Source organism: Chelonia mydas, chromosome 10 (assembly GCF_015237465.2).
Source record: "Chelonia mydas isolate rCheMyd1 chromosome 10, rCheMyd1.pri.v2, whole genome shotgun sequence".
NCBI classification, from domain to species: domain Eukaryota; kingdom Metazoa; phylum Chordata; order Testudines; family Cheloniidae; genus Chelonia; species Chelonia mydas.
Window position 1 is genome coordinate 45,095,549 of NC_051250.2, and position 22,102 is coordinate 45,117,650.

At 53.7% G+C, this 22,102-nt stretch overlaps 1 protein-coding gene and 1 long non-coding RNA gene across 2 annotated transcripts; one reads left to right on the forward strand and one right to left on the reverse strand.

The window, feature by feature from the left end:
• Positions 1–2,928: 2,928 nt before the first annotated feature.
• Positions 2,929–18,702, reverse strand: NMB (neuromedin B). The gene is made up of 3 exons (XM_037911346.2): positions 18,423–18,702; positions 11,800–12,011; positions 2,929–3,231 (listed from the first exon to the last, which is right to left on the reverse strand). Exons 1-3 carry the CDS (start codon positions 18,676–18,678, stop codon positions 3,184–3,186), a joined length of 516 nt encoding a protein of 171 aa, XP_037767274.1. The 5' UTR covers positions 18,679–18,702; the 3' UTR covers positions 2,929–3,183.
• Positions 9,165–18,080, forward strand: LOC122462059. Its single transcript, XR_006284398.1, has 3 exons — positions 9,165–9,508; positions 13,833–14,000; positions 17,373–18,080. It is a non-coding gene; the product is annotated as an uncharacterized LOC122462059 (long non-coding RNA).
• Positions 18,703–22,102: the final 3,400 nt, after the last annotated feature.

Genomic DNA, 22,102 nt, shown 5'->3' on the forward strand with positions numbered 1-22,102 from the left:
TTATTTGTGCACATATATTCCAGAACAGCCTTTGGAGTTGATCCTGCTGAAATGTATCTTGAAAGGGCTTTCAGTTCATCACCAAAATCACTCGCATCAATATCGTGCATGTCATCATGTGTCAACACTGTCTCTAGTGCCCTGCGTTGCTGGTGTAGGTCTTCTTCAGGTATAGTGAGGAGTTCTGGAATATCATACAACATCCCAAATATACTGCTGTGTTCCTTGAGCTGCATGAAACGTTCTTCATCTGACTGTATTGCACAATCTAGCACCTGGTTAAAGAATTCAACTTTGAATTTTTGTTTGGGGTCTCTTATGGGATTATCCCGTGCCTTGTAACCAAAATGTCTTCTTCTTTGGTGACTCCTGTATTCTTGAATGGGTGGGAAAATAGCTTCAGTGTGAAGTTCCTCTGCCAACTTCTGTGAACTCTTCAGAACGTTTTGAAATCCCTCATCTGACCAGTAAGACTGTAGGTAGGACTTTGCTTTGTCCAGTTGTTCCATTGCTCCAGCTATATCAAGGTCAGCTCCTTGGAGTCTCTTGCTTACAACATTTATTTCAAACTGCATGTCATGCCACAACACTAAGCACACAGAAATTTGAAGTTATGTATGTTTCTGGTGATTCCATTTCCCTCAGCCACTGTTCTCCCACGAACAGTTCCTGTCATAGCATTAGCCTCCATAATGGCAACTATGGCATCATCGATCTTCCCAATTCGGTGTTTGATAGGTTTTATCACCTCCACTCGACTTTCCCATTGTGTGGCACTCAGTGGTTTCAGTGTCAGAGAGGATGTTCCCAGATGTTGCTTCAAAATCTGCCATCGATGAGTTGATGCAGAAAAAAATGCATAGATACTTTGAATTACATTAAAAAATTCAGAAGCCTCACTAGAAGCTGATGCAGCATCACTGACCACCAAGAACTGCATGGGACAAAAAAAAGCTCAAAGGTTTAACTCTCGGATCTGTGTCTGCACTCCTCTGTTCTTTCCTCTCATGTTGGCACCACTATCGAAGCCCGGACTTCTCATGTCAGCTATCGCAATTCCCGTATCTTCCGGCTTTTTAAGAAACACAATTGTCATACCAGCTCCTGTAGTATCATCAACGTCAATACATTCTAGAAAATGCTCTCTGACAGTCACCATTGCAGGGACATTTTCACTAGGTTCTGTTGTTGTTACAAAATGCACCATTAAAGTGATTTGTTCCGTATGGCTGATGTCAGGGGTGCAATCCAGAATAACAGAGTAATATCTTGCTGACTTCAGATCTGCCACAATCTTCTGTTTGACTTTTGTTGCCAGTAACTGTATGATCTGATTTTGAATTGTTTTTCCAAGGTAGTGGTGTGTGTACATTTCTTGGGTGGTGACTCTTCTTAGATGCTCCTGGAGTACAGCATCAAACTCAGCCATCAGCTCCACAATTTTAAGGAAGTTTCCATTGTTTGGCACATACAGCTGATCTGAAGTGCCATGCAGTGCTAGGTTTTGGGTAGCAAGCATTCTCACAACGGCAACGAGCCTTTTCAGAACATTTTGCCAGTAAAGAGACCCTGATGCAATCTTCTCTTGATGCTGATCATCTATGGTGACCTTTAACCTTAGTCTCATCTCAAGCTCTTTCCACCTACGGAATGCTCTCTAGTGATTTGCTGCCTTCTCATGGCATGCCAGGTTTCTAGTCAGATTTTTCCAGTCCTTTGTTCCTGTAGAACCCAGTGTGGCTGGAACATTAGACTGGAAGAGTTTGCAACAAAAACAGTATGCAGGATTCTGGGGTTTTGAGTATATAAGCCATGGCCTCTCCACTTTGTCACCATTGGGGATTTCACACCAGTAATGTGTTGGATGGAAACTTCTATTTTGGGGAACATGAAGTTTTTCACTTGCTGTGGCCCATGAAGTACAAGGAAGTCCCTCAGCCTACTGCTCAAGTCCACAGTCCTGGATCGTCTAGACTTAAGGAACTAAACTCAGCAGCTGCTGTTTCTTGCGCCTCCACTACACTCTTCTCTGATCTACACTTTTCTTCAGGAATGTGCATGGTTACATCCATTTGAGATGGAGATACGGATGCTGCAGTAGCTGCCATGTCACCTGCACTCTGACTAACTGGAAGATCAGGCATCTCCTCACCACTCACATCCTCACTGGGGCCGGAAGGCTCACCGTGAACATTTGTGTCTATGTATCTCAGGAGAGCTCCTTCCTACTTAGATAGAAAGAAAGCAAAGGAAGCTTTTCTTTTCTGAATGCTGCCCCAGAGGGGTGTTTTCTTCTTTCACTCATGACTGCTGTTCTGTGCCAGCTATAGTGGCTCTCAACACTCAGTTGAAGGGGACAAATAAGCAGGCTGGTAGCAGGGCCTGAGTGAGGGAAGATACCAGTGTCTTAAGGGCCCAGGGATCAGCAGCCTGGGGGTGGGATATCTTAGGAGCGGGGTTCTTGGGAGTGGGTTGCTCAGAGAAGGGATCATGGAGATCCCTGAGGAATGATTTCTGGGAGGGCGGCTGTCTGGGGCGGCTGTGCCCCCAGGGAGGTGGAATACATGCCACATGCATCAGCCCCAAACACACAACTCCTGGGGAACCCCATCCCCATATATCCTCACAGCTCATCGCTCCTCTGCTGCACGGCCTTCACCACAGCCTGCAGCAAACACACCCGTGCCTGCTCCATCCCCTCAGCCACATTCACTGAGCCCCTCACTCCCACCCTCTGCGGCAGCCTCCCTGCAACATTCAGTAAGACTCTCTCAGCCTTCACACATTCAGCTGCAACCCCACCTCTGCTGCATCCCACCCTGCCCATCAGTCGCACTGTGCATAGTAGACTCAGGCTCCCAAGAAACAAATCACCCCACTCCCTAAACGCTGGCCTGTGCTGACTGCAAAGGAAGCGCTCGCACGTGCTATGCAAAGAGTTGGTTTTATTCACAAGGGCTCTTTGACCTCAGCAGTAATGCAGAAAACGCAAGGGAAATATACAGTCAGGGCTTTCTTCATACAGATGGTCAATATTCACAATATTACAGTAATACTAAATCATAAGGTGATGTAGCTCCACAGAACCATAATTCAAACATCCCCCGGTGTTTACTACAAACCAGCCCGGCCTTCCTGATGCTGGACTCGGTAGTCTATGTACACGGCACCTTTGTCCCTTCTTCAGTTTGAAAGGTATTTCTCCAGTGCCTTCATTACCAATCCTGTCTCCTGAAATGAGAGCAACAGTATGGGTCCCCGCGCTACAGCTGCCAGGTATAACTCACCCAGGGCTACGGGCAGCATGAGTCCCCGGCAGTCCCTTAAGCCCTCTACAGGGGCAGCTGTACAGATGCCACTGCGCCCCATGGAGGGTTCCTGTGCCAGCATATGCCAATCCCAGGCAGCACAAGAGTGGTGAGGGGCTGGTCGGGATGTGCCAGGAAAGAAGAGTTTTCACAGATCCATTGGCCCCAACTCACAAATGGGGCAGTTTTCAGAGTAACAGCCGTGTTAGTCTGTATTCGTAAAAAGAAAAGGAGTACTTGTGGCACCTTAGAGACTAACCAGTTTATTTGAGCATGAGCTTTCGTGAGCTACAGCTCACTTCAGCGGTGTGTGACTGTGGCCAGCATTGCAGCCCATCGGCTAGAGATGCAGGGGGGCTGTTCTGCGGATCCAGGCTGGGGGATGGATTCCATCTCCCCAACCCACCCAGATGTCACTGTGACTTGGGCTCCCACGTTAGGAGTGACTTTCACACTGATAGAATATCCTGCCATGACGTGATGGCAGACGCATGGGTCGGATTTTAGGGACAGCTGGCATAGGAAAAGCCTAGAGCTAGGATTGGCCAGGCACGGACTGCCCAGTAACTGACAGGGAGGCCAATCACATCGCACGGGGACTGGGGACAAGGTGAAAACAAACCTAGAGGGAGTTTTTACAATGGTACAGATGTACGTACAGCATTTTGCAAAGCTTGCTGCCTGCCTGCATCTCTGGCTCTCCACCACCGAGCCAGCAATGCCTCCCTGCTGGTCATGAATAGCCAGGACCTACCCAGAGCTTTGCAGTGTCTCTATTACCATTGCTCAGAATACTTCACCTGCAGGGACAGTCTAACATCCCCGTCGGATACAAGCCCATTATTTCAACACAGCTTTATGGGAACACAGGAACTGTCGGCTCAGAATGGACATGGGGCCCTGCTAGCCCAGCATCCTGATGGACCAGCACCTTTTCAGGAAGATGCCAGCCCATGGAGTAAGCAAACGTGGGATGATCTGCCGCAGGGACTGCTTCCCTTGAGTCCCCTGGAGTTGGAGGTACCTCAAGCCCTGAAGTAAGTGGATCCCTGCCAAGATGGTTGGGCCCAGACTCTCTCCTGCACTGAGATCCGCCCAGCATAGGAGAGAAAAAAAGGCAACAGGAAGCTGGTTACAGTTCATGGTGCATCTGCACGAGCCCTGACAGACTGGAGCAGCCTAGGAGCTGCTCTAACTAACCTCACTTGGCCATGGGTCCAAGGGGCTGTCTGCCAGCTGCAGCATATTGGAGTGTGCCAGCACTCCCCTCCTCCTGACGCACCCCCTATACCAGGCAGGGAGCAGTTGTAGGAGCTGGATACAGCAGATTTGCTACAGCTGAGAGCTCCCCCCATGGTGAGGCTGGTCACATCTGGTTGCTTCACAGGCTCTTTATGCCACCAAAGCAACACGAAGGGACTGGAGTGCAGCACAGAACCAGGCCCTTGGTTTTTTATGTTCAGTCCTTACTGTTGTAATTCAGGATATTTTCATTATCCACAGAAATGCTCAGGCCTTTTGTGAATCCTGCTACTCTCTTGGCCTCAATGGCATCTTGTGGACTATGTGAAAAAAGGATTAATCAATTTTAAATGTGCTGCCTTTCAATTTCACTGAACGAGCCCTTGTTCTTCTATAATGAGGCAGGGTGAATAGCAGCATGTGAGCTCTCTACCAGTCATTTGCTGTTAGCCCCTCTTCCTTGTCCCTTCTCAAGTAAATAGTCCCAATCCTTCCCCTCTCTTGTAGTATGGAAGTTTTTCCATGCCCCTACCATTTGCCTATACATCATTACCACTGTGCATAGGCAGTTCTAAGCCTTCCCTCGAGTGGGTGCCATTTGTGTGACGTTGGCAAGGAAGCCCCAGCTTGGGCATCATAGTGTGGAGACTCATTGTGCTGTGTGCAGCGGCTTCCTTACCAGTCAGAGGTAGAACGACATTTCCTGTGAGGCTGTCACTGGCCGTGGAATTGTGCTGCGTGCGTGTTGGGGGTCAGCTAACAGGAGTCTTTGCATTTCAGAGTGCACACAGGGCCACCATACTCCCGCACCCTTATGCCCCGTTACACAAAGTTTTGCGTATGGAATTTCCATAGTTAGATGGACGTGATTTATGTTCACTACTGCCATTCTCCTGCCCTCGGTCACTTACAGCCCTACAGTGAGTGTGATTATCCCATCTCCAGGAGAAATGTCATCAGGCCGATACTGAGGGGGAGAAGCATCAGTTTCATCCTTAAAGGCGACAAGACTCAGGCCGCTCCTTATCTCCCATGGCAGAGTTCCAGAGCTAGGCACTTCCACCAAGGATGCCATGTGCATGGCCCTGGAGAGGCTCCTCTTGGTGCTGTCAGCCAAAGAATCCCTGCAGTGCATAGGAACTGGGGACTATCCCTTTAAATAGGGTGTGAGCCCTCCAGTGGTCCCCACTGTGGTGTATGGTTCAAAGGCCACCAGCACCCTGCTAGAGCAGCAGCGGGAGCACAGACCTGGGCCTGGCACATTACACACAGTGAGTAACACCATTATTTGGACCCCACTGGGCCCAGGAGGTTCCTGCACATGACAGTAGCTGTGTGAAGTGCAAAAGACCTATCGACAGGCAGCGAATCGTGCTCCTGTTGAGGGAACTTTCAGTGCCTGCGGTGGGGTATCCCTGGCCAGTCATGGTGTGGCAAGCTGTATGTAATGTGCCAGGCCTCAGTCCACGTACCCTCTGCTGCTCTAGTAACAGTGTGTAGACAAGCCCTTGGTTCCCATTGCATGGGGGAGAGGCAATGAGAAATAGGATGCTCCCTACAACCACCTACAGAACTAACTCCCATCCCCCATTCATAGGAGGAACGGGGGGGGCGGGCACACACAAAGGGAGGTATTGAGACTGCGGGGGAGGGGCAGCCAGCTTGGAAGGGGCAATTTAAGCAAATTCGGGCAGGTTAAGTAGAATCCCTCAGTATCACCTTGCAATAACAGGGGGCAGCAGGGACAGTTGGCCACATCCAAGGGAAGTGCTGGGATGAGGCCATAACTATTTGCCAGCAAGAGGCAGAGTGCCAAGAGGGGTAGAAATTAGACCGGGAAGTGCGAGAGGCGTGTGAACCCCTCACAGTTAGGGAGCCCCTGCAGGCTGCATGAGCCCCGCTCCATGTCACTTGCCAGCGCTGGCAGGCTTGGGGAGGGCAGTGGGAAGGGGAGAACCAGCTCAGCCGGAGAGAGGGGCCAGGGAAGGAGAGGGTACAGGCCGTTCCCAGGTCATGCAAGAAGCCTGGGTGAGGCCAGGAGCTGACTGAGGGTAGGCCTGGCAGCAGTGTGCACGTGACTGGTTACCTGGCACCATGGGGTGGAGGTTAAGGCAGCCCTGGTAGCTGGGGTTCACCTGAAAGCTGTGCCCAGTGGAGCCAAAGAGTCTCTTGCACTTTGACTTGGAGACTCTGCCCCCCCCACCTGGAAGGGGTTGAACGCTCGCAGGGCCTGGGCCAGATGCTGAGCCCCAGCCATAACCCTTAGGAGCACTGAGGCTGATCTAATGCAGTGCTGGGGCACACCATGAGGGAGCACCCAGGGCTGGCACCTCCACCCCAGGGAGCTAAACGGAGACTAGCCAAGAGTTAAAGAGCTCACTGACCCCTAGGAGGAACTGTGCACTGAATCTGTGCCTGTGCAAACGAAGGCAAAAGAACTGGGAAGGCCAAAATAGACTGCAGAGAATGCCCTCCAGAAAGCCTGTAAATCCAGAGCCAGCCCTGACATACTGAGCAGAGCAGGAGCTCAACAGTTACAGGAACTGGGAAGTGATGGGCTAATCGCCCCAGCTGTTCACACTGTGCCAGCTGCACCTATTGGAACCCATTGGTCTGAACCAAGGGGGTGAGGCGGTGACAGCCCGCCCTTGATCAGATGCACAGCCCTACTCCATGCCAAACATTCCCCCTTGTAAGCAGGGCAAGCGGCCCTGGCTCTCCACTGAGCATTGGCAGTTTGTTCACCTCGCTGGAGCACATGCTCAGACTTGCAGCAGGCAGATCAGATCAGATCATTGCTGCAATAGACACGGAGCAGTCAGCGTGGCTCAGCCAGCTCCCTCCTGCTGGCAGTCTCCTACATGCACCTGCTGAGTGTGCACCTGGACCTGTTTTATCCATCCAGACAAAGTGCAGCTGCTAGGATCATCTTCCTTCCCCATGGCCATGATCACCTCACACCCCTCATCAAATCCCACCGCCGTCCCCCACCTGTTACTGCACCAGATCTTACCAGAGCTCCACATGACTCCCCTGCCTGCTGATCCTCTCCTGCCATGGGTCAGATCTTCCCCACGCCCTCCACCCACAGCCACAGCCTCCGCTGCCTGGTTGCAGCCCCCCACTCTCTTTCCCCCAGCGATAGCAGCCCCCAGCCTCGTGCTCCATGTGGCAATCACAGGGCACAAAGAAAGCCTCCTCCCTCACCCTGAAGTTTTGCTGCCACTGCTCCCCCATCTCTCATCAGTCCGTGCTCAAGCTCTGGGCCCTGCAGCATGCAGCCCTCCACCTGGACAGTGCTGGGTGCAGAACCACTGCAGGATGAAATCTGGGAGCTGCTTGCTTCGGGCTCTGGCTCTCAGCTGGCACATCCCCCACTCTCTCACCACAGATACCTCAGCCTGCCCTTGAAAGCCTCGAGCAGAAACCTCTCCTTCAAGCATTCACGCTGACCTCCAAGTTCAGAAAAGGTCTAGGAAAAGGTACCTGTGCCAAAGGGCTACACGGGAGCTACACAGGGGAATCCCCCAGATTATGGAGCTGGGCCTTTTCACCCACAGTTCCCATAGGCAAATTCCAAAGTATCCTAGAAGGCACTGCTCCCAGGAGCTGTACTGGGCTGCATGTGATAGGTGCCCAGTGGCCTGTGCACACAATAGCTGGTGTGTGCTGACACCAAGGCTCTCCACCAGCTCATTTGCCACTGGTTCAATTCTCTAGTCCAGACCAGCCCAGAGACCGTTCTTGTGCTCAGCAGCTCCAGCAGAACGTGCATCAGTGCGAGCAGATCACCCAGCTTCAAAGAGTTCCTAGCGCTGATCCACAGCTGCAAGCAGTACCCAGTTTCTGCGGTACCCAGGAGTCTACACCAGCCATGTCTGTCTTCCCCAGCCCCTTCCCAAGGGAACAGCCTCACCTCTCCAGGAGCCCTGAGGGAACTCTGCTGTACCCCAGGAGACGCAGCACTGTTCCAGCTCCAAGGCAAGGAGCCCATTGGAGACAACCCCCTACCACAGGCAGCTCTACAGACAGGCAGGGGTGAGGCTGAATGGGATAAGTGCTGTGAAAGGGAGTTCATCTGTTACACAAAAGGAAATGAGCGTGGGAGGAAGAGCAGGTGGTTGATTTAGGGCAGGCCACATCTATGCTAGGAGAAAAAGGCGCTTTTAACATGTTAGCTGGTCATGGTAAACCCTATGTTGAGCCCCCCGTGGCTGACCCCACCTAGCTCACGAGTTAAAATACGTGTCCCATTTACACGAAGGTTTTAACATGTTACCTGATGCATGCTAAAAACATCCCTTTTCTCCCAGTGAAGGCAAGGCGTTTGCAGGCACAAGAAGCCTTCCCCCAACCCTTGTGCACCCTACAGAAGGGCCAGCTACAGCTGCAGTCCCTATGCTCTTGGAAGTACAAGGATTGCTCCCTAGTTTTGTCCCCTGGGGCATACAGCACCCAAAGGGTTGGAGATGGTGAAGCCCCTTCGTACTGACCCCCGATGGCCAGTGCAGCATGCACAGGGGCATTAAAGGAGGGCTTGAGCCTCTCTGCATTGTCATGTATTTGGGCCAGGGCCAATCAGGCAGTTTGGCCATTAGCAGGATCCAGCACATTGTGAAGGGTGGCTAGCAATTGGTTCAGGTGAGACTATTTCTCAGAGAGAGACGGACTCAGAGCAACCCAGCAGACCTACCAGCACAAATCAGTAAATTAGCAGCTTGTAGTTTGCATCATTCTTCAGGAAAGAGACAGGACTTTGTTCAGTCTTTGAGCTCCTCATCAAGAGCAACGAGCAGGAGTAAGATGCTACCTAAATGGGGTTGATTAGTCTCTGAATGCATTTGGTTGTGCCACACCACACAGAGCTCCAGTGCAGATAATTTGCCTTAGAATGACCATAGGATTCCCTTTGCTTCCTGCAATGAGAATGTAACCTAATTCTGAGAGAATAAAACTGGGTAAGTGTTTTTACTGTTTTTAATTGGCCAGGCTCTGTGCCTGCACTGCATTCCTGAGTCCAGTAAATCATTGGCTGGCCTGACTAGTATCACTTTGGCCTACCAGAATTTTTGTCCCTTTTAGATAATTGTTTTCACCCACTGTAGTGCAGTGATGGACCCAGAGAAAGAAAGGCAGGTTTCAGAAAGGACCCATTGGTGGTGACAGCTCAGGACCGGGAGCTGGGCAGGGACAGCAGAACCAGGGGGCTAGTGCCCCCACACCAGAAATACTGAGGGGGGCTGATGCATGTTTCCACCCCCAATGTTTTTTGTCCCAAAATATCTCCTGGAGGCAAGAGTAGGACCCGGAGGAGCAGCTAGAGCAGTAGCTGCAGTGCTTGGGATCGGCCCAGCCACCGGGGAGCAGCTGGAACCAACTCGCTTCTCCCCATCTTCCTTCACTTGGCTGGCTATAGTGGCCAAGGTGGCCGGGGCTGGCACACAACGGGGGAGACTCAAGGCACGCCCCCAGCTAGCCGGGAGAGCCACTCATGTGACTTGCCAGCAGCCAGCTTAGCCCCATCCCACCTTCCAGTCATTGCAGGTCCCAGCAGAGACTCCCGGCCCAGGAGAGGGGCTGGGGCATGTGTGCCAGCTGCTGAGGAGCTGTGGGGGGAGCACTGGGCACTAGCCATCAAGGAACGACCAGGACACCCGTTCCCAGCCTGGAACCGGCTGCCCTCCCAGGCTGAGTCTCCGTAGCTCCTCTCACTCTGCCTCAGCCATTCACAGCGCATTCTGTCCCCCCTGGGGCTGGCCAGACAGTTGCCACAAACACAGGCCACTCGGTGTGGAACTGTATGGAGCACGCAGAGAGGCCAGATCTCTCTCTCCTACAGCTCCGCCCACCTGGCACTTCAGTCACTGCTAACGGAACATCCAGCCTCTGTGTGAACTCACACTGCCGGCCACGAGCCACCCCAAGAAGTTAAGGTTAAAAACCTGGCCAGCATTACAGCCCCCGGACAGGCGGCATTCAGGACAAACTTCCCAGAATTCCAAGAGGCTGCAGTAGGAGATGCACAGGTAGGGCAGGAAACCGCGGAAGCTCTGCCCCGGAGTGACGCCAGGCAGTAGCCGTGCCATCACGATTGAGATGCATCTGTGGCTGTGGGCCCAGATTAGATCAAACTGGTGTTTAAAACCAAATTCAGATGTTTTCATTCATTCGGCATCACTGCAGGGCATTCATGGTGTCCAAAGAGCAAGTACTGGCCGGGGGGTACAACCCGCTGTGTCCTTTGTATGTGACTAAGTGCATGAATCCCTGCTTGAAGTGCGTAACGCAGCTTCGCCAGCAGCTGTCAGGTGTGACCAGTGCCTCCATAACATAGGCTGCATGCTCTGCTGTGCTCTGCTGATGCTCACCAGCCAGCTAAGCCGGGCGTACGGGCATTTTATGTCATTGGAGCAGCACAATGCAATGGAGCAGGCAGGTGATTCTGAGCTATCTGTTATCATGCCTTCCTACTGCCCTGATTTTGTTGCTCCTTGCTGAATTCCCCTGCTCCCCCTCAATTTACCTACTTTACCCAGCCTGCATGCAGGGTTCCCAGAGATGTCGGAGGGACCTTGCCACTCCCGTGTGTGAGAGATACCCCTGCGCTATCACTCCAGAGGATACTGAAAGGATCAGCCCTGCGGTGGCAGGGGCTAAGTGACTACGGGCTTTTCCCTTCTAAGAGCTATGGCTCAGACCACCCCCACTGCTCCATGACCAGAGGGGACAGAGATCCTGGGCATCTGCCCATGGGCTGTGGAGGGCGAAGAAGCTATAGCTCCAGCATTTATCCTAGCCACACTCTGTGCCGGGCCGAGCTCTTCCACTGGCGCTCCGCAGGGTCAGTGCCCCACAGGGGTTTGGTGGCAGAGGCATGAGGGACTGGAGCAGGAGCCCAGCTTCTGGTATTAGCATTGCCAAGCCAGAGTTAACACTGCTTCAGCTTTTACTTTCACTGAGCCCCTCCCAAGCTTGGATCCAATGGAGGTGGCAGGGTCAATAGAGGCATAGCCTCCCTTGGGAAACAGGAGTTTCCTTCCCTCTGGATCTCTGGGGTTAGCCTCCTATGTGGGCTCCTTAGCCCAGATGTGAGGGAAACTGTTCCAGCCCAGCCTTGGGGGGCTCCTTGGCCCCTCCTCTGGCTGCCCCAGGGGGGTAGGATGATTTGGCCCTGTGCTGCTCCTTGCTGCATTCTCCTGCAGCCTCTCACTCAGGTCTCTCTCTTTCCACCACATTGCTCAGTAGTCACCTGGTTGTGAAGATCAAATCTTCCTTGGTTCTCATCTATTAGTCTCTTTTGCAAGAGAATTTTCAGGAGCTCTCTGGTAAGCAGCTCTTTCATGTCCTTCAAGACAGCTCGGAGAGTTGGGCTGAAGGCCATTGGGATGGAGTTTGCTGCAGCATCTCCCGGAGACTTCAGAAGCGGGGAGGCCGCAATGCTCTTCTTCCCCATGAAATGACCTGAAATGACACTGGGCACGTGTATTAGAACAGAGGAATGGGCGGGGAAGATTTCAAGCTCTGGCAGAGGGACTGGATGCAAAAGTGTCACAGCTCCCTAGCGCCAAGCAGCCTTTGAAATCTGCAATATAGCAGTGGCTGCTGTGGCACTGGAATTTTTCAGAAGCAAGATACTGTAGCAGAAACCCACCTCTAGCTGAAGGAGGCAGAACTGAGGGGGAGCTAGCAAAAGAACATGACAATGGCCACATGCTTTGTTCCTCTTGAAATCCTAGAAACTCTGGGTGACAACTATCCAGAGTTATCATAATAAGTAGCAGAAATAACCACAAGTTTTGCTTTCAAGACCAGTAAATATTGGGGGTTTGAAGGGAGCTTTCTCTAGGGGCCAGAAATCCATCACTGCCTGCTGCATGGGTCTTATGCCTTCCATGGAAGCAGCTGCTGCTGGCCCCATCAGAGACTGGAGACCAGGCTAGAGGGCCCCCTATCTGAGCCAGAGTGATGATTCCCAGAGCCCTAAAAACATCTTGGTAGCTCACCTTTAATAACCACCCAACTAACAACCTACGAGCTAGCTTAGCTGTTCAGAGAAAGGCAGCCAAGACGACACTTCATGCAGGCGCTAACAAAAAGACAGCAGCATTAGGGCGCTGGTAAATCAGCTGGGATGTAGCATAGATATTTGTAGAAGTCTTCAGCACTGACACCCGTTTCACCACTCTCAGCTCTGCAGATAATGCTGGGCACCTTTTATAGCAGGGATGAGCAAACTTTTGGGCCCAAGGGGCTAATCTGTGTATAGAAATTGTATGGCGGGCCATGAATGCTCACAAAATTGAGTGCAGGGGGTTGAGGGCTCTGGCTGGGGGTGTGGGCTCTGGCATGGAGCCAGAAAGGAGTTCAGGGTGCAGGAGGGGGCTACAGGCTGAGGTAGCGGGGGCGGGGATGCGTGTGGGGGGGTTGCGGACTCTAAGAGGGTGCTCTGGGCTGCGATTGAGGGGGTTGGAGAGCAGGAGGGGGATTGGGGTTGGGGCACAGGGGGTGGCTCAGGGGTGCCGACTCTGGACAGCGCTTACCTCAAGCAGCTCCCAGAAACAGTGACATGTCCCCACTCCAGCTCCTATGCAGAGGTGTGGCCAGGTGGCTCTGCTGCGCACTGCCCCTGCAGCTCCCATTGGTCACGGTTCCTGGCCAATGGGAGCTGCAGGGGCAGCGCGTGAAGCGGAGCCCCAGGTTGCCCCAGTGTGTAGAAGCTGGAGCTGGGGGGAAGAGGGGGAGGGCATGCTGTTGCTTCCGGGAGCCGTGCAGAGTAGCCCCCCAACCCTGCTCCCTGGCTAGAGTGGGGCCAGACCCCAGTCCCCAGTGGGAACTTGAGGGCCTGATTAAAATGGCTGGTGGGCCAGATGCAGCCCATGGGCCATAGTTTGCCCACCTCTGTTTTATAGCCATCAGTGCTAACTACCTGATTTGCATGCACAATCAGTAGTTAGAAATTTAAGGGCTATAAGTTGCATGGACAGTGCACTTGCAAAATCATAGCCTGTTTTCCCAGTCAGGCTCACCCTGAGCTGTAACCGGACCCAGTGCACAGTGTGACTAGGAGAGCAGTGGGACACCAGCCCCCAGGTGTTCTGTAGCATATGCTTGGAGTCAGGCTCTCCAAGCAGCAGACCCTTCAGAATCTAGCCCTCAATGAGTTCCCATAAACACTCACAGACCTGGTCTACACCTAGAACTTCGGTTGGCCTCGCTCAGGGCTGTGAAAAACGTCACGCCCTCTGCAACGTGGCCAACGGAAGAATTCTTCCCTCCACCCAGGTTCCGAGGGGATGGATCAACGGTCACTGCAGAAAGTGGCGGCACTCCAGTGGCGTAGCTGCCGCAGCACTTACAGTGAAGATGTACCCTCGGAGTCCAACGAGTAACAAAGGGGGCTGAACTTTAGCTGCCAGAAATAAATCCTGCAATGACCCTGGCACAATGGCTGTAAGTTGCAAACTACAGATGATAAACACAACCCACAACAAATCCCAGTCCAGCCCCAGGGCAGCTCAGTACAGGGATATGAAGGTCAAATCTTGTGCCAGGGTATCTGCTCCAGGCCTCTCCCAGAGGCAGCCATGCACTGGCCTACAGACTCCTTGGCCAGCACCTGTAGTCTCGTTCAGACTCATCCACATGGACCCCCACTTGCAAGCTGCCCCTGGAATCCACCACCATGGCTACCACTAGCCCCCCTGCCAGTGACAGGCTGCTTCCCAGCCTGGCTCTCAGCCCTTCGGACACAGCTCTTAAGCTCCCCAGCCTTTTGATTCAAGACTGGGTGGTTTTCTGAGATGTGCTCTAGGGATTATTGTAGAGCAAGTCTCTGGCCTGTGCTGTGCAGGAGGTCAGGCAAAATAATCAGAACGGTCCCTTCTGGCCTTGGAATCTGAGTCACCAGAGGGTCAGTGGGGGCTTCCGGCAACAGATTCTGATTACACGACATATGGTTGTGTGCTGGGCTTCCCTGAACCATCAGGGGGATCCGGGCCTGGTCTATAACAGGGAGACAAAGGTGCCGAGACATCTCTCAGGGGGCTTGAAAACCTGGGCAGGGAGCACGAGCAGGGGAAAGCGCTGCAGTTCTCATTTGGGGAGGGCTCCTGCAGGCTGCACACAGCCTTTCCGGCTCCCCCCTCCCCTCCCTGGCTTCAGACGGGCAAGGAGGAAAAGGGGCAGCATAAAGGCCCTTCACACCTCCCATGGCAAGAGACCAGCTGAGGGGAAGCAGCCCCAGGGCACAGACTGAGGAGTCAGACCACACTTGGGTCTGGGTTCGTAAAGGATTTGTTCCTTTTCTGGAAGCTTCTGCTCTGGGCATGGAGCGATCTGTCCCTCTCCCTCCGCCGGCTGGGAAAGGAGCACTCTGGTGGCAGAGCAGCAGCAGCGCAGAGGGGACACATTCTGGATTCATTGCTGCCTGGCGAGTGGATTCTCTCGTGCTACCAACCCACCCCCAACTAGCGGGGTCCCCAGCACACAGTGCCCAGGGTTACAGTAGCTGCATCCTTAACTAGGATGAGCATTGCCCTGGGATGGAGCCGGCATTGCCATTCTGAGATAGGGACGTCGTCTGGGGGTTCGCTCCACAGCAAGCCACACCGAGGGGGGTTACTGGAGGGCAACTCCAGTAACTAGTCGAGCTGGTTCTCCAGGGGCTCCCTTGCTTCTCTCCTAGCCAACCAGATTAAGTGACCCCTCAGCTCTGTCCTCCACCCCCATTCTCGGCTTCTTGTCTGCGGGAAGCTTCACAGCAGCTTTCTCCCACACACCCACCTTTTCGCTTGCTCACTCCCCTTCAGGCAGCACTATTCAGACAAGTTTCACAGTGGTACCCAAGGTGCCAGACTAGATTTTGAACATGCAGATGAGTAGCTGAGAAATAGATCTGGTTTCCTCTATCTCAGAGCAGTGCCAATCTGGAAGGTATTTCTGCTTTCTCTCTGCTTTGCCTTAAAATAATGGACAGGCACTCTGCTTTGCATTTTACAATACCAATATTTTATTACATGCAATTAGTTCTGGCCGTTTCAGTCCCAGGCTATTAGAGAGACAAGGTGCAGGAGGTAATATCTTTTATTGGACCAACTTCAGTTGGTGAGAGAGACAAGCTTCCAAGCCATGCAGAGCTCTTCCTCAGTCTGGGAAAGGTTTGCTCAGATATCCTGGGATGAACACCGCTACAACACTGGTACCTTTCCCAGACCCAAAGAAGAGCTCTGTGTAGCACAATAGCTTGTCTCCCTCACCAACAGAAGTTGGTCCATAAAAGATATTCCCCCCACCACCACCTTGTCTCTCTAATATCCGATTGCATCTGACATTCTGAAATCCTCAGTCTAATCTCCCAGTATTTGGCTCAGTGTAGACCTTGGTGCCTCCACAGCACAATACTACTCACCATGAGGCAGAATCTGCCCGAGGAATTTGCTGCCTGTGTCTGGGATTGTGGGTGCCATCTCTCTGCTATAGGGATTTGGAACAATCCACCTTGCCATGCACCCACAAAAGGGACAATCAGCTAATAGTAGCTAGGGAATATTGTCCAGGCACCAGAATCATTAGTTGATCAAGGACAGTTGTTCTGCTGATCATCTATCTATATTCCCACCCTCCCCCTCTGGGATTATGTTTCGGACATTTCATTGGTTGAATGTGTTGTCACTCCACTGGGGGCAGGTGTGTGGATGGAGTTCTGTGGAGGTGGTCTCTCCCATTTAGGGTGTCTATATACTGCAAAAATGGTACATTGGTAACTCGGGTTAAAACAGCAGGGAAGACACAAACTTGGCTTTTAATTTGGGTTAGCAGCACAAGTGAAACTCTAAAAGAGTAGGTCTCAGAGTAGCAGCCGTGTTCGTCTGTATTCACAAAAAGAAAAGGAGTAATTTGTTAGTCTCTAAGGTGCCACAAGTACTCCTTTTCTTTTTTCTAAAAGAGTATTTACATTGCATCTGGGAGTGAATCCCCCAGCTCAAGCAGACTCCTGCTAGTGGGGCTCCAGCTAGTGTGCTAAGAATAGCCGTGTGGATACGGTGGCTCTGACAGCTGCTCATGCTAGCCCCCAAGCTCGGACACAGGGGATCAGGTGGGCTTGAGAGCCCAAGCTGCCACCCAGAGACCCGAAGTCCACACCTCTCCTTGCAGGCTAGACAAACCCTCAGATCAGTCGAGTGCCACAACCTGCTCCTGTATCTGAATTAAGATTAATAGCACCACCGTTACTTTTCCAGTTTGCCCCAGGGACTCTCACAAGTTATTACGCCCGAGACCGTGACTGGCCAGCATTTTCAGCACTACGTGTGCAACAAGGCAGTGCGCGCCAGTGCTCTGGAGCTGCCAGCACAGCGTGTTGGGGCAGCCCATGCTGGGCAATGGAAGGGCGTGGGCATTGTGCAGTGACGGAGAGGCAGCATCTGCCCACTTCTCCTCCTGACCTGTGCCCTCCTCTTGCTCTCCAGCCCAGCTTCAGAAACCTCAGGAGCCTTCTCTCAATCCTGCCTTTCACCCTTCTCCACCCCCACATCACACAGAGGAGAATGCAAAGGAGAGGCTACTTCTGACCTGCACAAAATAGACTCCTAATGGCTGGGTCTCTTATTTTTGGATCTCTTTTGGGGCGGGGGGATTTTAATGGTGTAGATGACTTCAGGGGAGGGCTAACCCTACGCTTTTAAAATGTGCGTCTGTTTTGAGGAGCTGAGTGTGTTTGAAATGTCTCCCTATTGCAGGAGGCATAATGGCCCCTCGCTAAGCCCTGCCCCATGCTTCTTTCTCCCCCCCTTCCTCACCCACTCTCCTGTTCTCTTGCTTTAGGTTTCTTCTGGCTGTTGATTTCTGGCCACAGAGGTACTCAGACATTTCTGCAGGTAAATGCGCCAATTCCTGGCAGCCCTCCCTGGCACCAAGCTGCAGCGAGTAGTTTGGCAGAACCTCATTGGGCCTTGGCCCATTTGCCCTTGGAGTTCTCCAGGCTAGAGAGCCCCTGGGCCAGAAGTGCGGGTTCCTTTGCTGGGAAGGCACTGCAGCAAATTAACCTCAGCTAGGACCCCGCCAGCCCATGCAAAGCAAAGCGCGCCCCATCACCCAGCCGAAGGGCAGGCGTAGACACGGTGTGGACTGAGCCCTGTAGCGGAGGTCGGCTCACCTGCTGCTCGAGTCTGCCTCCGAGGGGTGCCAGCTCCCAGCCCCCACAGCCAAGTCCCTCGCACTGCTCCTGCCAGCGGCACTCCGGAGAGTCTCCGAAGCGGCTCTGGTATGTTGGCGTGCGCCCCACCTTGGCGTGTTACCCAGGGCCCCACGACAAGATGCTTTGCCCAGGTGCGCTCTCCGGAGACAGGAATGGAGCCCTGCCCCGCAGAACGGCCCTCCTCGGGTCAGCTCTCAGCCGCTCTTCCCACCCAGCCCAGCCTTGTTCCTGGGCAGCTCCAGTCCCCTGTCCCGCCCAGCACCGGGGCTGGAGCCATGGGGGTCCCCCGCTGGGGCTGGGCTGCTCACCTGCCCCCGCCCAAGGCTCTCCCTCATTGCCTGTCCGGCCACACCGGCGCGGGGTTCGCCGCAGACAAGCTCGCCCCGGTCCCGGCCCGCTGGCTCTGGGGGTCCGCTGACACCCTCCACCCCCCCCCGGCCCGGCTCCCCTCTCCCCCGGGCTCGGACTAGGGGTGGCTTCGCCCGGTGGCCGGCCTGCAGCCGGGAGGGGAGCGGGACCGTCTGCCCCCGGAACCCCCGGGCTGCTCCGCCCGACCCCGCCGGGATCCGGGAAAGCCCCTTCGATCGCCCAAGCCGCGGGCGGCTTCCCAGGGGCGCCCCGCCGGGAGGCGCCGGGGCGGGCGGGGAGCGGCGCCCGGGCTGGGCAGCGGACGGTACCTGTGGCCCAGAGGTTGCCGCGGGGGTTGACTTTGATCCTGGCCGCTCGGTCCCGCGGCTCGGCGAAGTCCGGCCGGTCGGCGGGGGCGGCCGAGAGGAAGGAGAGGAGCAGCAGGCAGCCCAGGAGCCGGCTGGCGGGCAGCGCGCCCATGGCTCCCCGCCGGGCTCCGGGGGACGCTTCGCCTGGGGCTGGGGGAAGCGGCGGCGACGACTCGTGCTCCGGGCTGGTCGCCTCTGGCTTCCCGGGCTGCTCCATTTAAAGCCTCCCACCGCGGGGCGGAGACTGGCCGGGAGCAGCCGCAGCCCTCGCCTTGCGCATGGCGGCGGCGGCGGCGGGGGGCGCCCAACCCCACCCCTGCCCGGGCCACGCCTAGGGCCGGGAGCGGGACTGGAGGGGGTGACTCAGCGCCCAGCTGCCTGCCCCTGGCCCGGAGGATCCCGCCACGTGTTCCGGCCAACTCGGGCCAGGGGGACCCTTCAGCCAAAGAACCTGCGCCCAGACAGTGGTGCTGGAACAATGTGTAGGGTCGGGTGCTGGGAGCTGTTGAACCAAACTGTAAACTCTGTAGCTGATGGAAATGGAAACCACTTCAAGCCAGGGGGTGCGGCTGCACCCCCAGTACCCTTAGTTCCAGCACCTATGGGCCCAGGGCACCTTCTGTGCAGCGCCCCAAACAGGACACACAGGGCAGTCGGGGTGCAGATCCTGCAGCCCCTGGCAGCGGCACACGGCCAGGCCCTCCAGGCAGTAGGCTTCACTCCCACACAAAGCTCAGGCCGGGTTTTATCAAACACAAAGTGGCTTGCCAAAAAGAGCCCCCCAGGGTCTGCCCCAAAGCACCCTGCAGTCCGTGGAAAATGTCCCACCATGGGCAGAGGTGCTTCAGAGATCTGGGCTGGAATGGCATCCTGTTCCCCCAGTGCCCTGCAACCCCTCACTGACAAACTGGGCATCCAGCTGGAGGAACAGACAGCTCAGGGGGCAGCAGAGCCGGGGAGCTGTCCATAGATCCTCTGGAGGTGCAAAAGCACAACTGGAAAATGTTTATGAGTCCTTTACATGTCACCCCCCCCCCCCCCCCCGCCCATTTCCGGCTCTCACCCTGCCAGCATGGCCGGGTTGCTTCCTTCTCTCTTCAGGGAGTCAGGGGATCATGGTCAGGGCCCACCCGTTTCCCCGGGGAACTTGAATAAGAGGTTCTCCAAAGCATGAGCCTTGGCACCCAGCAGGACAGGCTCTCAGCGAGTTTTCCCAGTGAATTGCCACCTATGTTGGGTGACTTTGATGAGGAAGGAGCAGCCCCTCCTGTGCTGTGAAATGCTCTGAGCTCAGACACGTAGAGGCTGAGGAGCGCCCCCCACCCAATTACACAAGGTACTGTCCCCTATTCTTAACCATCACCCCTCCAGTTCTGGGCAACACTCTGGAACCATTCCCCCATCACCATCCCTGGTAAGCGGGTGGGATTGGTGCAGCAGAGATCAGGGACAGGCAGTATTCTCCAACTAGTAAACCGGATGGCAGCTTTAGAAGACTGCACAGAGCTGGTGGTGGGACTGGCAGTAGATGTTGAGGAACCTTTCAAAGGCATGAGATGGGGCTTGCTTTACTTTCCCCAGATTACATTTAGACTTGTCCCTAGATTCTATTCCTGTGCAGAGGGCCTCAGCTTTGGTATATGCAAATGGCATTTCATCAGTACCATTTGCCTTAGGCCAGGAGACTTGGCAGGCCTCAGCTATGTCCCCTATTGAGTCAGTGGATGGCTCTGGGCTGCTGGTACCAGCAGTATCCTGATATCTCTGGGATCAGAGTGGGTGACTGCTACCCACAGGCTCTCCCTGGGCCCTCCTGGTCAAGTGGGAAGCCTAGAAGGGCACTATCATTCTCAGCTGCAGCAGGAGGACACGGGGCTCTGGCCAGCAGGTAGGAGGTCGATGCAGAGAGGTCACACAGGAACCTTGTTACCGTTTTTGTGCCTGGACCAGACTGGACAGGCCCTAGGTGCTGCACTGGATTTAATCTTCTAGACATCGTGCCAAGGGAACTTGCAGCTTTTGGTTTCTGGCACCCCTCGTAGAGAAATCCTCTCTAGTGTGCGACTGACTAGAGGAACTCGCTGTGGGCTACAGCCTGGGGAGCCTGGCACTTGGAGCACTACAGCGCTTGCCTCCAGGACCGTGGTGCACCCAGCATTCTCCCAGGCACCCAGGGACAGAAGTCCCGCAGCACTTGCAGGGACACCCGTGGAGGGGAGCTACAGTACTGGGCCCCCCTTGTGATAAAGACGCACTGTGACCCTTCAAGGAGCTATTCGGAAAATAGATTCTAGAATGACACCACGCCTGGCAGTGGCTACAGTGTGGGCTTTGTGCCCTGACTCGGCCCGGCAGGAGTTACAATTCTGACACGTCTCAGCCTCAGCCGTACTCCCTTCTCTGGTCTGACACAGCAGCCAGCCTAGAACTAGTGATGAAATACGGGGACGAGATCTACAATCCACATTGCCAGGAGGGCAGTGGGTTGGCTCAGCCCAGCTCTCTGTGCTTATCCTCCTCCTGTCATCTCCTGTCCCATCTAGTCTAACAGGACCACATCCATACTGCCCCAATTAGAGGGTCTGATGAATGGTGGGAGTCAGGTACCAGCCTCCTGGGGCTCTCTCCTCCCATCACCATGGGAAGGACTGGTCCCCGATTGTGACGCTATCTGATTAAAATATTACCATATAGATCATTGTTGCAACCACTGTTATATATTTGCAACAAATCTTGTACAACAGTTGTCAAATGAGGTGTCTTTAAAAAGGTTATGATTTGCTGGTTATGCTTATGCTATCTGTATGCATGTATCAGTTTTGTATTTGAAATTATGAGTATTGACTCTATACCTGTATTTCAAATGTTTGCTCCTGGGGTAACAAACAAGGTAGTTAGCCGGCACATCTTGGAGGGACTATTCAAATTGAGTGGCCCATCAAAAGGACACTTAACTCACAATGGACCTTGGGTGATGTCCATCTACACTGAATGGACTGTCATGTAAACATGCTGTCTGGAGCATAGGTAATGCCTTCCTGCAATGACTAGGCAAAATGCATGGACATATGACTTGCCCATGTGATTCCAAACTCCATCTTGTTGCTGTAATTTTCCTCAGTAAGAACAATGGGTTTCCCTCCACATGGCAGAGGATATAAAAGGCCCTGGAAACTCCTCCATTTTACCTCTATACTGCTCCAGCCTTTGGAATGTGGACTTATACTAATGGGAGCATTTTAACCAATGGACTGAGGACCTTCCAAAGGTTTGGAAGCAGTCAGAGACTTGACTTAAGCCAGCTGTTTATTCCATCACTGGTACAAGCCTGAACCAAGAACTTTGCAATTACTGTATGTAATTGATTCCATTTAACCAATTTTAACTCTCACCTTTCTTTCTTTCTTTTTATGAATAAACCTTTAGATACTAAAGGATTGGCATCAGTGTGATTTTGGGGTAAGATCTAAGTTATATATTGACCTGGGTGTGTGGCTGGTCCTTTGGGCTCAGAAAAACCTTTTATTTGATGAGACTGGTTGTAAAGAACCACTCACCTTTAAAGCCAGTGTTTTCGGTGGTAATACAAGAACTGGAATGCCTGAGGAAACTGCCTTTATGACTTCTTGTTAGCCACTGTG

Coding starts and splice junctions, on each gene's coding strand:
- NMB (XM_037911346.2), bottom strand. CDS start 18,678: ATGGAGCAGCCCGGGAAGCCAGAGGCGACCAGCCCGGAGCACGAGTCG. Junction 12,012..18,422: donor CGGCAACCTCTGGGCCACAG/GTACCGTCCGCT, acceptor GTGTCATTTCAG/GTCATTTCATGGGGAAGAAG. Junction 3,232..11,799: donor GATTTGATCTTCACAACCAG/GTGACTACTGAG, acceptor CTCTCATTTCAG/GAGACAGGATTGGTAATGAA.